General features: G+C 40.0%; 1 protein-coding gene and 1 long non-coding RNA gene across 2 annotated transcripts; both read left to right on the top strand.

The window, feature by feature from the left end:
• Positions 1 to 10,893: 10,893 nt before the first annotated feature.
• Positions 10,894 to 13,161, top strand: LOC145433688 (uncharacterized). Its single transcript, XR_013913170.1, has 2 exons — positions 10,894 to 11,573; positions 12,865 to 13,161. It is a non-coding gene; the product is annotated as an uncharacterized LOC145433688 (long non-coding RNA).
• Positions 13,162 to 14,122: 961 nt separating this feature from the next.
• LOC145459717 (THAP domain-containing protein 2-like) lies at positions 14,123 to 16,941 on the top strand. Its single transcript, XM_080338272.1, has 5 exons — positions 14,123 to 14,129; positions 15,511 to 15,583; positions 16,270 to 16,468; positions 16,579 to 16,766; positions 16,845 to 16,941. The coding sequence occupies exons 1-5, from the start codon at positions 14,123 to 14,125 to the stop codon at positions 16,939 to 16,941; spliced, it is 564 nt and encodes a 187-aa protein (XP_080194398.1).
• Positions 16,942 to 18,186: the final 1,245 nt, after the last annotated feature.

Raw genomic sequence — 18,186 nt, 5'->3', positions numbered from 1 at the left:
TACAATAAACACATGAAATCAAGATTGACCCCGTACGGCAGCTACATTTTTTTGCATCTGACAACGATATCAGTTTCATTGATTGGTTGAATAAGCATCATTCGCTAAGTCAGAGATATCCCTGGCTAAATTGAGTACCTACATGTAGCGTATTTCCCTCTTGATCTCGTGTGATTGCGGGTCAAGCTCACATCAGAGAGTCACTAAATATTCACAAATGGAAAGCTGGATATTTCGAGCAAACATTTGTAATTAAGAAAGTAGAATTTTTGAGATTTTCAAGGTGCATGGTCGTTCAGTGTTGATTTTTTTTATGCTGCCAGCGCCACGCATAGAGTGGCTCGCAGTTGACATGCAATAACTTTCAACCAAAGATGTTATAATGAAGTGAAAATTGTAATATATGAAAAAGGTTCACAGTGCAGAACCTACCGAGGTTCGTTTGTGAACGCGTGAACCTCTAAATTTCTAAGGTTCACACCAATGATATCTAGTTTTAAATATCTCTAGTTCACACACAGAACCCGAACGTGAACCTCACGTTCACACCATCCCTACGCATCCTATAGTTGTGCAAAGCGTTAATGTAGTAGGTGGTAGGCCTACCCTACAGCCTATCCGTATCGACAATCGTCATATTAACTACGGGCCTTGTAATACGAGGAAGGGTGCTATATATCGTCACATTTCTGAAAGGGGGCACTGGGCTATAAAAAGGCATAGAATCACTGTTCTATTGCTAAGCTGTCATATTCATCTCAGGGTCGCCAGATCCATATGCCGTTGAAAATAGCCTATACATATCTCCTGCGTGGGATGTACTAACACAAACCCCAGATTTGTGCACTGTCAGTGCGTTATCCAGGTTTTGACGACCCATAAGAATTTATTTATGACTGGTATCCGCAGCTATCGTGCTTGGCGCTCAGCATCCACGGATAGCATGGAGGAGAAAATCGGGGTTGCAGACTAAGTGACCGTGCGGTCGTATCGCATCTCAGTCGTCAAAGCGTCTCAATGGTGAAGGCGAAAAAGAATCTGTATCTCTCTCGCTGTGAGGAGACCGCTGTGAGGAGACCACCGCTATAATACATCATCATTGGTTTATTAGCAATTTTTATCAGTTCAATACATCGCAAAAGTTCGATACAATGAAAAGATTGGAAGGTGACGAAGCGACTTGGAGTAGTCTGTGGAGTCAGGCGACCACCTTGACCTAGGCCCTAGGCGATGTAAAGAGGAGGCATGCACACTGAATGAAAAGTAAATAAGATAGCATAGAAAAAAGCAAGCGACAAGAAATGGGGTGGCATGTCATGGAAGGCGAGATCGATAGGTCAGGTCGTGGTCTGGTAATCTTGAGGATGGACTAGTATTCATTTAGCAGTAATTGCTTGTATTTCGACTTGAATGTGGACATGCTCGTCGACTGTCGGATGGCCGGCGGGATACTGTTCCACACATCAGGTCCGGCATATTTGATAGAGCGATGATCTTGTCGGTCGATCATATGATATCATCATCATCATTGGTTTATTAGCAATTTTATCAGTTCAATACACCACAAAAAATGCGATACAATGAAAAGAAAGGAAGATGTCGAAGCGACTAGGAGTTGTCTATGGAATCGGACAGCCACCTTGGCTTAGGCGATGTAAAGAAGAGGCATGCACACTGAATGAAAGTAAAGAAGATAGTATAGAAAAAGGAAGCGACAATAAATAGGGTGGCATGTCATGGGAAGCGAGATCGATAGGTCAGTCGTGGTCCGGTAATCTTGAGGATGGACTGTATTTATTTAGTAGTAATTGCTTGTATTTCGACTTGAATGTGGACATGCTCGTCGACTGCCGGATGGCCGGCGGGACACTGTTCCACACATTAGGTCCGGCATATTTGATAGAGCGATGATCTTTTCGGTCGATCATATGATATTTGGACGACGTGGACGCGCGTGTGTTGTAGCCTACTTGTGCGCTTTTGATTCAGAGGTAAAGAAGTCATTGAAATATTCGGGGCAACGACCGCAGTGAAACTGATACATAAACTTGGCGATTTCTAGTTTCCGCATATCTTCTATGTTTAGGACGCCGAGTCTCTTCAGCAGCGACTTATTGGATGGGCAGCCAGGCCCCTTTGGGGCCCTAGCTATTGATATTGATATTTGGACGACGTGGACGCGCGTGTGTTGTACTTGTGCGCTTTGATTCCGAGGTAAAGAAGTCATTGAAATATTCGGGACAATGACCGCAGTGGAACTGATACATAAACTTGGCGATTTCTAGTTTCTGCATGTCATCTATTTTTAGGACACCGAATCTCTTTAGCAGCGACTTGTTGGATGGACAACCAGGCCCCTCTGGGGCCTTAGCTATGATACGGAGTACGCTATGCTGTAGTTTTTGCAGTGGTTTGAGTGCATTTTTACTTGCAGCGCCCCAGCAGAGGATGTCATGTTGTAACATATCAAACTGATTCTTGATACTATTCTGGCATGCTAGATAAGGCCAGTCATCGCCAATTCAACGTAAATTTGCTTAAAACCTTCATTTTTCAACCATTTCCCATAAGAGCTCATAGTAAGCTGGCCCGGCCTTGTTCTTTGTTTACATTCTGCTGCAACCTGATTGGTTCGTGTCAAGGTCACGTAAGTGTCTATTATCGAAAAGTTAGATGTAGTCGATTAAAAGTACAAAATATATAATTAACTGTAACCGCTCGGATCCGGAGGCTGGGTGATCTCCGGTTAAGAGAGCACGCCGGCGGGAAAAAGAGGAACCATGATTGTGAATCGTATTTCTGCTGCGCTGGGTTGTGTGCTTGACTGCTGCTTTTGAGTAATACATATACTGTGAGTTCGCATTCGGTGGAACCTCTCATTTCAGTCTCGAACCTGAAAGACAGTGGCATCATCTTCTGTGAGGTATATAGATTATTAGAGGAACAAAAGACAGAACGGCCACACAACTTTCGTTGGTATCAACTCTGATTAAAATATAGTGGCATTTTCAGATCGTTATAAAATATAAACCTACACCAGGACTCGCCCACCGCCGTTCCGCCATTTGTTTTATGGCTATCGCATTGCCACATTTTGTTATTTGCTCTGCCATTGCGCATTGTCTTAATATATTGCCCAAGAAATGCGTTACTAGCAGCTATTGGGATTTGGATTTAACTCCGTGTCATCTATGTTTCCATGCCGTGACTGGACCGTAACTTGGTCGTACTTTATTCAGCACTTTTTACACTCCACTGACTTGATTCTGACTGCATTCCTGCATTGACCGTAACGATCGACTCCGCTGAAGACTTGTAATTCTCTCCAGTGAATTGCACTGACTATAAACATTACAAAGCAAGTAACCATCATGTATCTACATTCAACAAAAGCTAATTTTATTCTATAGGTAGCCTACATAGTTCAAAGGTATAACTGGATAGTGCTTGCAATTCTTAGACCGTCGAAGTTCGGTGTAAGGTAGCCACGTACATCAGAGAGCAACTCCATGACAGCAGATACGTGAATGCAAGCATAGAAATGCTCCCCTGACCACGAGACAAATGTTATCAGTGTTAGAATGTTTTTCGTACTGTGCCGAAATTCCCTAACACTGCCCAGTGTAGAATAAATACATGTAGCCCGTTCCTACATAGCCAGCACTTGAACGTCATGGCGTCCCAAAAGTCAAAGGCTCATGCGAAGTTATCTCCCGGAATAATAACAATTCATGCGCCAATCATAATATATAGATGATGGAGTAACCAGTAAAAGAGCAAGTGCCATTCGAATAACATAATAGCACAAGCGGCATCCAACTCCGTCGGTGTTATGGAGATGAATGTATATCTCGCATTGCCAATGTTTTTCTTTTGCGACGTCTTCACGATTGAAAAACATTGAATAGTTCGAAATAACAAAATAGTCGTCACACAATGGTACCTCTTCTGAACCATTGGTGTTAATGTCACACCTTCATTTCAAAATCCTAAGCGGTGTCTAATATGTTCCAGAACTGGTTGCGATTTTGTCGGTTGCACAGTGTCGCATTCGCGCCTACAAATTGACTACGTCTCCCTTTCTCTCTCCTTATTATAGCGTATGCGTTGCGTATGCACCGTGCCATGCTAATGTGGGAAATGCATAATACTACTAGGGCTGGGGAAAATCTAGTACCCGAGTGATTCTATTCCGAATTGAGTATTTGGCTTCGAGTACTCGAATCATCGTCCAAATTATGGGGTGATGGCAGTTGTTTGTTTATTTTCATTGGCTTGATCATGTCTGTTGACAACACTGTAGGCCTATTCGATCATTTGCGAGGGTGTTGTATCTCGGCTTGAATAACAACCACGGACCAATTTTATCCTGTTAAATCAGATATCGAGCTTTACTGTTTTGGCAACGTTCATCTTTTTTAATGCAGAATTTCTTCGCAGTGTCCAATTAGCTACCAATATTCAGATATCATAAGCTGTTCTCTACAGGTACTTGAATAATGACTAACTTGATATCAACGGTCGTAACTATATCAATAGAATAAGCTGGTCATAGTTCATTTTAGTATTGTATAGGTGACGTTTCTGGTCGTACTGTCAGCAGAGGTGCGTTTACAACAGGTCAATTTCTGTGCATCATGGGTGATTTTGCCTTTGGTTGGTCGGCCATTAATGCTGCAAGGAGGATATAGAAAAGCTTATGTAAGTTTTAATAAATGAATCGAACACAGCAACTGCCAGTCCGAAACAGCCGGAATTATTTTTTTCTCAAGAGTTCACTGATCCAGCCTATAATCCTGGTATAGCAGGATTAGGAGGCAATAGTTAACACAAACTAGACTCTGGATTCGACACTAGATTCTGTAATTGTTTGGGCGTTCAATTTTGTTAATAACGTTTCCATGAAATTTATCGAATGGGAACAGCCTGGGTTTGTGAATTGCCACTTCAAATACAGTATAGGCCTACGCAATATAGTGGAGTGTTTAACAGCCAGTTTATACTTTTGGCATACTCCCCCTCTTCATATTTACTGATCTATTCCTATCCAAATAAGTGATTCAAAACAAGCAAAAAACTGTGTTCCACGTATGCCGACTCGATTTCGCGGAGTGTCTCGTGATTCGAATTCTGTATCATTAAAATTATTGTACGAAATACCTGAAACCTACAATCTGTGAAGCTTACGCAATGTTTTCTGATAACAAATGCTTGGGTGCGTGCAGTCGACTTCACTACGCCAGCGGTTGCTATTGAAGGACTTAGTATAGAACTGGACAAATTCGAGTACGCTAATGATTCCATGCCGAAAGGAGTGTTAGGTTGCGACTTTGGTATCATTCATTGCGATGTCATAAGATATCATGAGTAAAGTTCAAATATACGACCACAAAGAAAATAATGCGTGTTCTGCGCCACACTGAAGATAATTTTGTGTTTCTCGATCTCGGCAGAACCTATTTCAGATACACTTGTGACCATGCTGGGTTATTATCACATTATGACTTCACAGAGACTTCACTAAGATGCGTGGTTTTTTACTGCATGTTTTGAATGCTGTCATATGATTAATCGAGGTTTCAAGGATTTCACGGCTGAAAAAAGTACAGAAACTATAAATCTAGTTGTTACTGCAATGGTCGTATAATTTCAGTAATCGAAAAACTCTTCTTTCACTATTCAATTCAATTCAATTCAATTTATTACTAATCAGACACCCACCTGGCCTAGGCGATTTATAAAAGGAGGCATGCACACTGAATTAAAAGTAAAAAAGGTAATATAAAAGGACAGGTGAAAAAAAAGTGGCATGTGTCGGAATGCGAGATCGATATGTCACGTCGTGGTCCTGGTCCGGTAAACTAGAGGGATAACTAGTATTGATTCAGTAGAAATTGTTTGTACTTCGACTTGAATGTGGACACTGGACATGCTCGATGACTGTCCCCTCCCTCAATCCCTTTTGATATTGTTAATGTTAGGCACAACAGTTTAGGCTACATGCGAATTGATCTCACGCGTAAACAGTCTAAAAATGACAAAGTCGGCACAAGGCTGGACTGATACCAGCCTACCAGAGACGTTTGAGTCCAAAAGTCAGTAATCATCACCGATTTGCTAGTTTGATGCGCGCACCTAGTCGTTTCAAGATTTTCCTGACTGTCAATAACATGTGTCTTTGTATCGCATTGTATACATTGTGTCTTGAGCTGATAAAAATATTAGAGCCACCGATAATTGTGATTATGATGACAAATATGAATTTACTTCTGAATTCAAAAACGACAAGGAAAGCCCTCGCTTTCTTTTTCCGCACGATTATCGTGACGTGACTTCGACAATACTCATACAGGCTTATGGGGACATATGGCTTTGTGAGTGTGTGGAATTATGAGTGTCCTGCAGGCCTACATTCCGGTAGGCTAGTTCTATGCTCGGCGTTATTAGTAGGCAGCTTATAGGGGGCGGTTGGAGCCTACATCAATATTCCTTTCCTTCATACGCATGAGTAGAGCTCAGTCACAATCATCCCGCAACGCATTGCTGTTGCAGTATCGGAATTACCGTCATCTCGTTCAAAAGATAGTTTACATAGTATAGTTGGCCTGTCTGTGATGTCACATCTTCGTCGCCAAACATTACCCAATTACCCATATATGTGTGATCAGAATTATGATAATAATCATTAATCAGTATAAGATAACCAACATTCTACTTCATAGTAGTCACGGGTCTTATTTCTTCTCAGGATCTGTGCGAATTCCGAATCTTTTACTTTGTTGCAGATCGCAAATTATATGTTATATATTGGGTTCCGGAAAGAAATCTTGAGTGAAAGCTTGCCACGTCGACTCGACATGTCATTGTAGACGCTTGGAATCCTCTATATTATTTCACGAGTCCATTCACAATTTATTTTATGCACGAATACCCATGAACACGACCCGCATTGTTCGAGTCTCCCACACCTACACTCACTTATGGGGTGTAACCGAATTCACGAAAAGCCATTCCATATTTATTGCGCATGGAGAACAGGTGTAACCATATTGCTAACTAATTTAGTTAGTTGTATTGCCAATGGAATTAATAGCAATATTTCACAATCAGGCACTCAATGCCACACCTTCCACTAACTTGTCTATTATACCTGCTACTCCCAATACGTTTTCACGCATATGATTCATCATAGATCCCAATCATCACCGCAATATGACCTTGAAAAACTTCGTATTACTCAGGTCTATTCGTTCCGGTGAATTTCAAAACAATTTGTGACGGGCTAGGCTTTCCTGCAAACAGATTTGAATAACGAAAAAATGAAGATGAACGAACGTGCTACGTGCGTTGCACACATCACTCTAGCAACGAGTGCGTTTATGCTGGTAAAATCACAATGAAGATATTGTGAGATGGGAGATCAGTGACCACCACGGATTCAATGCATGAAAATACCCGAGTTCTTCCGTAAAGACGACCACTATACATTTATATATGATCCTGGCACGGAGCTATGCACCGCAAACGATCCACCACAGCAGTAGGTTATGATGATATGCCACAATTCACATTTGTAAGAAATGGAGGGCATGAGCTATACTTTGCAATCTGTTCAAGCAAGTGTTTTTCTCAAAACACGAACGACGAGTTGAATAAGAAAAATTATCTCATTTGCCGGATGCCTTCGATACACAGCTATATTTATACAAGTTCGACGAAAGTAGTAGATGCTGATAAAAATTCAATATTTGCCACCATCTCAAAAAAGAGGACCTGTCGACGTCTATATAGCGAACAATAGGCACGATGTGATGTATTGATGATCGTGATGTAACGTACAGGGTGGTACAGTGAGATGACTTCTCTTGTTCGAATCAGCAGTGACGGTCATATGCACACACAGATTCACGTGGAAATTTAATAAAGTCGCCGTATATAGGCGATATCGATCCAGAAACTGTTACACGTATATAAACGCTACATTATGTCACATATTTGAGTTCTACTTGTAAACTAATATATTTTACCATATCAATTCGCTGTTATCGCGATCATAATCTCTTTTAAACTACATATATGAACAATTGAACATGTCATGGACAAATCTATAAAATTGTATACTTCTGCTCATTAATACATGCCATCCAAGAAGGCCAAATTACTATCAGTATTCGGTACTACGCAAATAGTTGTAATTGCTTGTAGTTGTAGTATAGTTTACATACGCCATGTATTAATCACGTCAGAATTGATGTAATATTAGATATCCATCTCACCTCAAAATAAGGCAAAATCAATGTTTGCTGATGGAAAGATATCGAACTCTTGATGGTTAATCTTTAGATTCTACTACGAGCATGAATATCGTACTTACAGTTTTCGGTGCGTCTGCTGGCTGAATCTTCGGCATTGAAATGGTGGGCATTCATAGCCATTTCGATAAGAGACATTATGGGGTACCACGCACGCGTAACTATTGTAGTCAAGCGTATCCCTACTTCTTCTCGCTTCAAATCATTCGAATATACGGCAACGAACGTTACGCTAAGCTCGTGAAATGTAAAGAGCTATCCGTTGATCCGTAACCCCAATCCTTGCATTTCGGGACCCGAATCCGTTGGAGTGAAACGCTTTACCGCAACTAGCCTACTCCCGATCTATATATTACATTACTATACCTTCTGGTATAATAGCTGTCTTGCGATATGGTATTTATGAAAATATGCCATATGCCAAGTGTGAAAGAAAATACTGATGGATAAACTGAACATTGAAACTATCCGCAATCCGCACTGTACTTTCGCGGCATATTTGGCTTGGTCTACCCTGGATTTGGTTGTTCGTTGAAATTTTTCGCATTTGTCTTCTAGTTCGCTATCTTGTTATAGCGAAAGTTAGGTTGGACAGTAAATATCTCTCAGCTCATAGGCAATGCTTCAATTTACCTACAATTGCAGACAACAATTGCAGATAACAAAATGTATGAAGTTGATAACGGCTGCAATCCACGAGTACGCCGTAATACACAATTTTGTCGTTGGCCAAATTTTGTCGCGGTAGGGATTTTACGTAAGGTTTGTTTTGGCAAATTTCAAATATGATTGTAAACCGCGTGACATTGTAGTGGTCTACGACTTTAGTATAAAGACAGAGTAATTCACATCAGCGAATCGTTAATTGAGATTTAAACTTACTGTAGTCTGCGTTTGAGATGACTCAATAAAATTACACCCCACCAAGTGTTTGGCAACGTTCCAACAGTCACAGGGAAATGGATTACTGATGTCACAGGCTTGCATGTGGTGGCCAGACGTGAGAGAATGTTTTGGAACCATCATTTACTTCCATGGTACAGCCCTAAGCCAAAGGCGGGCAACTTTTACTTCTAATCTGAATCTTTACGGGGGGGAGATAGCGTATAGTGCTGACGAAAAGCGCCTGCCGCCTATAGTCGGCTCTAGTCCAATTCCCCGTCTGAGGTTATTCTGGGCTCCTCTTCCCCCGCATCCGGGGCCTACGTAGGGCCCCACCGCATCTCTGTTCTTGCGGCGACAAAAAAGCCCAGAAACATACCCGATGAAGAAGCGCAATGACAAAAAGAATGGAAGGTGCAAGAAAGAGACTCGGAATAGAGACTTACATCGAAAAAGGAACAGTGACATAGGCCGATGTGGATGCCAGTTTAAGAGACCGCTACTGGTCGTTAGGAATCCGCCTATCTGTTCATTACAGCGCATTGTGTCTTATCGCATCGTGCATTTTGTGTGTCTTGTGTCTGACATTATTGATTATATTATTAGAGAAAGTATACAGGCCTATTTGTGTGCTGAATCAGTGGCGGTATATTTCAGTAATAAAACAGTATATTGACGCCAAAGGTCCGTTCTGACGTAGTTAAGAAACATGACTTCACAATACCTTAGGTCCAGATTGGACCTGAACTGAAGCTGTCCGTGAGCCACACAAAATCCCGTCGCAGGATGCATGGTGTTGGCAGTGTGTTGCTCGCTGTTGGCCTAAACGGGCTTAGGCTGGATTAGCCAGGCTGGAGGCATGATTTTCAGATATGTGACTTCACAATTGATTCGTGCGTATTGCCTTGGCATCTATTTGCTGCAACTTCACCTTCCTTCCAGCGATGTAACCGCATGCTACGGCGACAAAAATGCTCAGAAAAAAGACCAGATAACGAAAGAAAAGAGCAAGAAATTGCTTCTCAAAAGGACCGAAGAAGAAAGAATAGCATCGAAGAATACTGTGACATCGGGCACTAGGTCGAGGTGGATGCCAGTTCAAGAGACCTCAACTGGTTGGTCGTTCGGCATCCCCCTATCTGTTCATTAAATCGCATTGCGAGTCTTGTATATAGCATTGTGCATTGTGTGTGTGCCTTGGGCACATGAAAATATAATCCGTCCATTGATCGATTTATTGAACTAGTAGACTCGCCTCCATTTTTTTTATTTTAGTGCCGACAAACGGCTCGAAATGTCAGGCGCACGGAGGAAACGGAAACCGCAGCCCTGAATGATCGAAAATATTGCAAGTCCGTCACTTTGATTGAAGTCAGCTAACTGCAGTCGATATTTATCGACCTGTTCAATGAAATCATCATCCCTACAAATTTTATAATCGAGAGAGCCTTTATTGCAGTTGGATTGATTTATGGGCACAACACCTGCTCGAATATCGGGAAAATACGGAAGTGTATTTTTCCTTAACTATACGTATACCCCAAGCCCCGAACTACTGCTATCTCCGACTAAGCAAATTTGCGTGATCCCCGTGCGCAGATGCATTGTGGGTACACGGTAAATTGATTTAGTACAGGGGCTTATGGAAAAGCGGTTAATGTTTCAATATATTTGATTCGTATTGGGTCTGTAGTACTGTATGCGTATAGAGCTTTGAATGACTAATTATTCTAACATTCAGGATTTGTTTCAGCCCAATATCTCGTGCCAGTATATTGATATTCCGTGTAATTCGACATGTCGAAGATAGTACGTTCATCAGGGGTAGTGGTAGTCTTTGCTGTGCCTATGGGTGCAGTAAAAGGCGGAAGAAGATATCCAGTGAGTCGTATGCAAGAAGTAATAGAGAGAGAGAGAGAATTTATTCGGTCCATGAACATTGATAATAAACATGGTATAGATAAATACAAAGGAAAGTATATATAATTCAGAACCAGGCTGTAGCGAAGGGATCGGGAGATCATCAAGTCAGCTACAGCCTGAAAGGATGGTTGTAATATGAAACTTATCACATAATATAACACATTTGCAAGCAAAAAATATAACATATACGCAATGTATCAGAAACAGATGAAAAAATAAGTGGGATCACAGTAGGTAACCTGAATAAACGAGATAAAACAATTGCACTGGCTACAGGAACACAAACTAGGCAAAGAGACGCTGATTGACACATTTATTAAGAATGTTCATATTTTCCTACAAGATATTCGTGAAACACTTGTTTAAAGATATGGAGTGGTTTATCTTTAATATGGGGTGGAATGGAGTTCCATATACGAGGACCTTGGAAACTGATAGTCTTAGGATGTTCTCGGGGTATGAATAGATTCATAGAAGAGCCTCGGGTATTGTGTGAATGGTGACTGGTGATATGAGTGAAATAGTCTAGGAAGATTTCTGGTAGGCTCTCATTGTAGTAGCCATGCATGAGCTTACCTATTTCATAAAAGTGAATATCTTCAACTTTTAAGATGTTCAAGCGACTATATAAAGGATTTACACTATCTCTGCGATTGGCGAGACAAGTCAATTTAATTGCTTTATTCTGCAGGCTTTTGATCCGATTCAAGTATTTGGCTTTAGCTGAACCCCACAATACGACCCCATAAGTCAAGTGCGAGTGGAAGAGTGTGTGATATATTGTTAGTCGTGTGGAAAGTGGTAATAGGAAACGAACTTTTCTTAAGATTCCTATGGCTTTCGATAGTTTAATGCAAATTGAATTAATGTGATCCCCCCAGGATAGCTTATTATCTATAATTATGCCAAGATAGGATAGAGACGTCTGGAAAGTAAGTCTTTCATTATTGAGCTTCAGTACTATGTCTTTTGGAGTACCTTTACCAAAGAACATACAGTGTGTTTTTGAAGTATTTATTGTTAGTCTATTGCTACACATCCAGTCATATATTTTTATTAGATTTGCATTACATGAATACTCAAGGTCAGCCGTATTACAAGATGAGAGCATGAGAGATGTATCATCTGCAAACAGTTGAATTGTGAAGTCCGATACATTGTCTATATCATTAATATAAATTAAAAATAGGAAAGGACCCAGAACTGATCCTTGAGGTACACCCATTTCAATTTCGAGCTTGTCTGTTGAGACTTCACCATTTTTAACAAATTGCCATCTATTACATAAATAGGACTGTAGTAGCTTATACATGTTACCCCTAACTCCATAGTGAGATAATTTCTCCAAGAGTATTGATCTATCCACTGTATCAAATGCCTTTTTTAGATCTAGAAAGATGCAGATGGTGGATAGATTACTGAAAAGGTTTTTAGAGATGTTATTTATACTATCTATAACTGCATGCTGGGTTGAGTGACGCTCTCTGAAACCAAATTGTTTTCTGGATATTATGCTAAATTTCTCAACGAAGCAAGTTAGCCTTTTAAGTATTAATTTTTCTGTAATTTTAGAAAAAATAGGCAAAATAGAGATTGGTCTATAATTGGTGAGATCTTTAGGATTGCCTTTCTTCAGAACAGGCGTGACTCTGGCTACTTTCAAAATATCAGGGAAGATCCCAAGCTCGAAGCATTTATTGATCAGTTTAGTGAGTATAGGTAATATTGTATATATGATCTCTTTCAGAATAAAGACTGGAATACAATCTGGGCCTGTGGCTGTATCATTCTTAAATGAGTGAACTATCGCGATGACTTCATTCTCAACGACTGGCTGGACAAAGATAGAGTTCTGTTGTGGTTTATCGAGATATTTCTTGTAGTTATTGGTAGGCACATGTTTGTCAGCAAGGTTTCTGCCAATATTTGCAAAGTATTGGTTGAAAGCCTTGCATATGTCAAGTTCAGATGTTACGGTTGTATTGCCTATGCTGATTTTAGTTGGAAATTTTTTTTGCTCAGTTGATTTAAAAAGTTTATTAAAGAGCCCCCATGTTTTTGTTTGATCACCTTTCTTCAATTTGGTTAATATATTTGTGTAATTTTTATACAGTTCCACTTTGCTATCTACACCGGAAAGAAAATGACTCTTGTAGAGTTTGCGTCGAGTCGCTATTGAGATTCGGATTGCAGAGGTCAGCCATGGTTTATTTGCGTATCTCATCTCCCTGCGAGTTTTTTTGCGGAGAGGTGCATGTTTTTCAATTAGGGAGTTGATGGTATTAATTAGAGATGAAAAGTTATTATTTATATCATCAGTTTGAGTTCTACTTTCGACTTCAAGGTCATTTATTGCATCAAAAAGTTCATTCGAGAAGTTGTCCTCCGAGAGATTTCTATAGTTACGAGTGTAGGCTATTTTGTGTTTCACTCCTACTGAAGCATTCATGATTTTACAGAAAGTTGGTAAGTGATCAGATATATCGCTTCTTAATATTCCGGATTGGTGCTCGACCTGATTGTTGGTGAATATGAGGTCAATTAGTGTCTGTGAGTTATGAGTTATTCTAGTTGGATCTTTAATTAATGAAAGACACGAGAAACATGATATTAGGTTGGACAGATCCACAGAATATTTGTTATCTGATTTAAGGAGGTCTATGTTGAAGTCTCCCAACAAGTAAAAAGTTTTTTGTTGTAGGGTCAACTTCTCGAAGCAGTTTTCCATTGCATCTATGAATTGAGCCATCGATTGGTGAGGGTGTCTGTAGATTGCACCTATTATGATGTTTTCTCTCTTTTTTTTATTCACCAAAGTTATTTCAATCCACAGGTCTTCACAGCCTTGAAGATTCAGGCCAAACTCTGAAGTGATATGGAATTGGACATTGTTCCTAATATAGAACCCCACTCCACCCACTACTGTGGGAGAATTTGCATTGATAAATGTATATCCATCAATATGGACGTCAAAAGGAAGGACAGTAGATAATCTCGTTTCACTTATGGCAAGTATGTCAGGATGTCTTGAAAACTCAGAAATTAACAAAGTGACTAAGCCACTGTTTTTAGGAAGTGATCTTACATTAGCATGTAGCATAGTAATATAAGGGCTATCATCAGTAGGAGCATTAAATTCTTCTATACTATAATAATTAGAGAATCCCTTAGGTAGGTCAGAGCTAGATAAATTTTTGACATAAGATAATTCCCTAGTTAGTTGCATGTTGTCAAGTGATGAAAATGGTAACTCCGAGTTTAGGCATTGGCAGCAATAATAATACTCATCAGTAGTTCCGATAAGATTGAATTGCGGTGTCGTCAGTTTGGTGCACTTCAAATGAGTCCAGTGGTCACAGATATCACAGCAAATGCAAGGCTGATTTGACTTGCATGGTTTGTGGCAAGAGCCACATGGAAATAAGACGGGCATTTTCTTATCTATTGATCAAGGCTGAATTAGTGGTTACAGTTCATTCTAGGGGGATGTCATACCTTGTCAGATCATCATCACTTCTGATTGTCCAAATTTGGCTTTCGTCGTCCTTTCTCAAGTAGGATACTCCTTGCCTTGTCCATATGTATTTGAACTTGTTGGCTCTTTTGAATTTTAGGCATGCATTGAATCTTTTTCGGTTAGTCTTCGTAAGGCTCTCATTGATGTATATTTTTTCTTTAGTTTTGTGCAGTATTGATCTGCTGTTGTAGATCATGTCACGAACTCTTCTCGAGCAAAATTTGACTATCAAGATAGGATCAGGATAGTCTTCAGTTGGTTGAGCTAGTCTATGACAAACACTTATATCGTGCTTTGTGACTGTCACATCTACTTTTTTGGCAACTGACATTACAAGATCTTCAGTACACTCCTTCTCGTGGTAGGGTATTCCTTGCAATTCAATGCATTCTCTTCTTCCATATTGCTCCAGATCGTTTATTGCTCTATTGGTCTCTCTGTTGGATGTTTGGAGGTCGTGTACAATTTTCTTCAGGTAGTTATTTTCCGATTCGACCTTCGACAGTTGCTTGCTCGTAGTATCAAGTTTACCTTTTATCTCCTCATATTTTTCGTTTAGGAATTCGGCACTCTTTTTGAGTTCTATGATTTCTTTCATGAGTTCAGAGAACTTTTGGCCATTTTGTAGTTTTTGATCATCCATCTTGTCTGAAAGTGCATCCAGCTTCGATAGTATAGTTTCGTAATCCACATTCTTTTTGGACGAGGATCTTTGTGACATTTTCTAGCATCACAGTGCAGCAGTGCATATAATGATATAAGTTATCAATACGTATATCTTAATTCAACCAATTTGAATACAGCTGGTACAGCTGATACAGCTTTATATCCACAGGGCCTTGTAAAATTACGACAATTCGGTGACAAGCCGTGCAGACAGAAAAAATAGTGACGGCAGTAGTGATGAAGAGTCGATAGTAAAGCGGCGATACCCCAGAACTTTTCACCGGTAAGTGAATAACAGAATAAGCATAGCAGCCAGACATGGCCAGATCAGTCACAGTTGTAATAAACAGGTCATGGTAAATTGATAGCAGAACATTTCGTTGCAGTTATATGAATGAAATGACCAGACCAGACTACCAGCAGAAATCCGTGTCACCATATCAGCTATGTAATGTTCATCATCAATATCTGTAATAATCTGTAATAATGTCCATCTCACTCTTTGTATTTTCTCCATGATCGAGTACAAGCAGTTCGGCCAATAATCAGTGTGGTATTAAATTCTTGGTTATGCTATGTAGGCAAGAGTAGGAATACAAGGAAAGATTCAATTAATGGCCTATGGGTTTTTATCAGCATATAGGTAAAACAGGATATCTTGTTCAGATTCTAAACAAATACTGTGGAATTTGCAAATTCCATAGTCAAGTTCATCTATAGTCCTTATAGCTTTGTGCGAAACTGTCAATTTATTTATTCAAAAATATTTTTCAAGGTTTACCTTTGAACTGCTTTAGCTTTAGAAAGCTACCTCAATCTTGAATACAATAAGCCTATGGAGTGGAAAGTGACAGATGTATAATTTTATCAGACAAGATATTTTATGTACCTTCTGCTTTTATCATAGCCCATAACAAAGAATTGCCTATTTAGTGTGCTTTGCTTCATACAATGCTCCGTATAATGCAGCTTTCCTACTAATGAATCGCTGAAAGGAAGATGGGTAGAAAGCATAAAAAGAAAAAACTGGGTTCCATCAAGATCGTCAGTTATCTGCTCCGATCATTTTCCGGAAAGTGCCATTTACCGTGTGGGCCAGTTGATACGTTTGAGGGAGAATGCGGTGCCAACAAGATTTCTGAACTTTCCGAAATATATGAGGACAAAGGTACAGTAGGAATTTATAAATTTACTTCTAAAGTCAAGTTTATATTAGCATACCCTTACCCTAGCCACTGTTGATATGAAATTCGTTAATTTGAAATTCGTTGATTTCAGGCTTCCAACAAACGGCAAGCGAGACCAGCAACACTTCAAGATAAGAAACGTTATTGTAAAGTACAGACTGGTGAAGCAGTTCTCCACGACCACAATTACTCTGCACGTACCTCTCCTCAAAAGCTCATTCAACAGCAACGCCGTAGAGTGGTACAAATTAAAAAGAGATTGCATGCTGCCAGAATGAGGTAACGGTCAAAAGGTAACCCAATGAATATGGCGCCAATGTCATTTTCATTATACAAACAATCATCTATATTGTTCAGGACTCCGATCATCTGGGACCTCCCTCCCCTACCAAAAGAAACCAAAGAAGGGAGGGAGGTCGACGCAGCTCCAAGGTGTGTTGATCAATGTGTTTAGTCAGAAATTTCTCGAATTTTAGTTCATACCTCTTGAACAGTGTTGATCCCGCTAACCCCCGTCCCCGACGCACACGTCGACGTCGCCGCCGCCGCCGCTTTAAGACGGGGATCACGGTGACCGTGCCCTATCTTCGGAAGAAGAAAAAATCAATTACACTTGAGCTGCAGTCTGAATCGGTACGTTTAATATGCCTTGTCCGCAGATATTAAGCCCTAACTTATCCCTCATTTTACTTTCAGATCACCCTCAATTACGTCCAGGGCGACGTAAAGTCAATAACGATTAATTAATTTATTTCTGTTTTTATTTTTTCATGTTGTTATTTTAATAGAAAAATCATTCAAAACCTTCGTTTCTCATAACTGAAGCTGGTGTTTCTGAAAACGAAGTTCAGCATTTTGGTAGACACAGTACAGCGCGTGTGATCCCAGAAATGGTATATCTAAAGCCAGGTTGTCGTTGAGTTACCTTGCTATCTGATCAAATCAGTAACGTTACTATCTGATCAAATCAGTAACGTTAATTTACTCTTAGAGCGCAGATTGCTGTAACCGACATAGCGTCAATTTCAGTGACCGCTAGGCAATTGTACCCAGATAGAAATAAGGACTCGTGCATTCATCTAGTATCTCTCATTCAATGATATAAATATATTATTGCTCTCATTTGATCACCTCTGCAGAAATCACTAACCCATATTGCTACACATAACTCACATATTCTCACTTTCACTTTCTAGGATTTATTCCGACTACTTTGACACAATGAATAAGTAAGAATAAAAATTAGATGGTATAACTTTGATTGTAGCTGCGCCTTTCCATGTCACATGATGCTGGATTTTTCTCCGTCAGTGGTATTTATAGTCACCACGTATAGCTGGCAGCATTAGCATTGACATCAGCGCCATTGTTGTGAGAAGATTTCGAATCGAGGCCAGGGTAATTCTGAGGCAGTCTCCGTTAATAACTTGAAGCTGGTGGTCATAGGCGTAGGTGCTTTTACTACCTATAGATACAGTACCTGGAACATAACAACAAAACTGGCATTATCCATTGCAATCATTTGATAGCTTGGTTATTTGTCTACACTAAATGTGCCTGTTTGTTGGTTTTCAAGATTTGTAAGAATAGTTAATGACAGTGTGCGGTTGTATCAACAATTCGAGAACGCAGTACATGAAACTGAAGCTATAATGAGTAAAAAGACAACATCAGCAAGCTCCCTCAGGACGAATGGCGT

The sequence above is a fragment of the Botryllus schlosseri genome, chromosome 2 (genome assembly GCF_051294905.1).
Source record: "Botryllus schlosseri isolate E-star chromosome 2, Bs_hap1, whole genome shotgun sequence".
In the NCBI taxonomy this organism is placed as follows: Eukaryota; Metazoa; Chordata; class Ascidiacea; order Stolidobranchia; family Styelidae; genus Botryllus; species Botryllus schlosseri.
Note: the sequence above shows the minus strand (reverse complement) of the source record. Positions and strands in the feature narration are given on the sequence as shown.

Bases quoted from the DNA above. Each gene is read 5' to 3' on its own strand.
- LOC145459717 (XM_080338272.1), top strand. The intron at 16,469-16,578 runs GTACAGTAGGAA...CGTTGATTTCAG, and splicing joins CGAAATATATGAGGACAAAG to GCTTCCAACAAACGGCAAGC. The intron at 16,767-16,844 runs GTAACGGTCAAA...TATATTGTTCAG, and splicing joins TTGCATGCTGCCAGAATGAG to GACTCCGATCATCTGGGACC.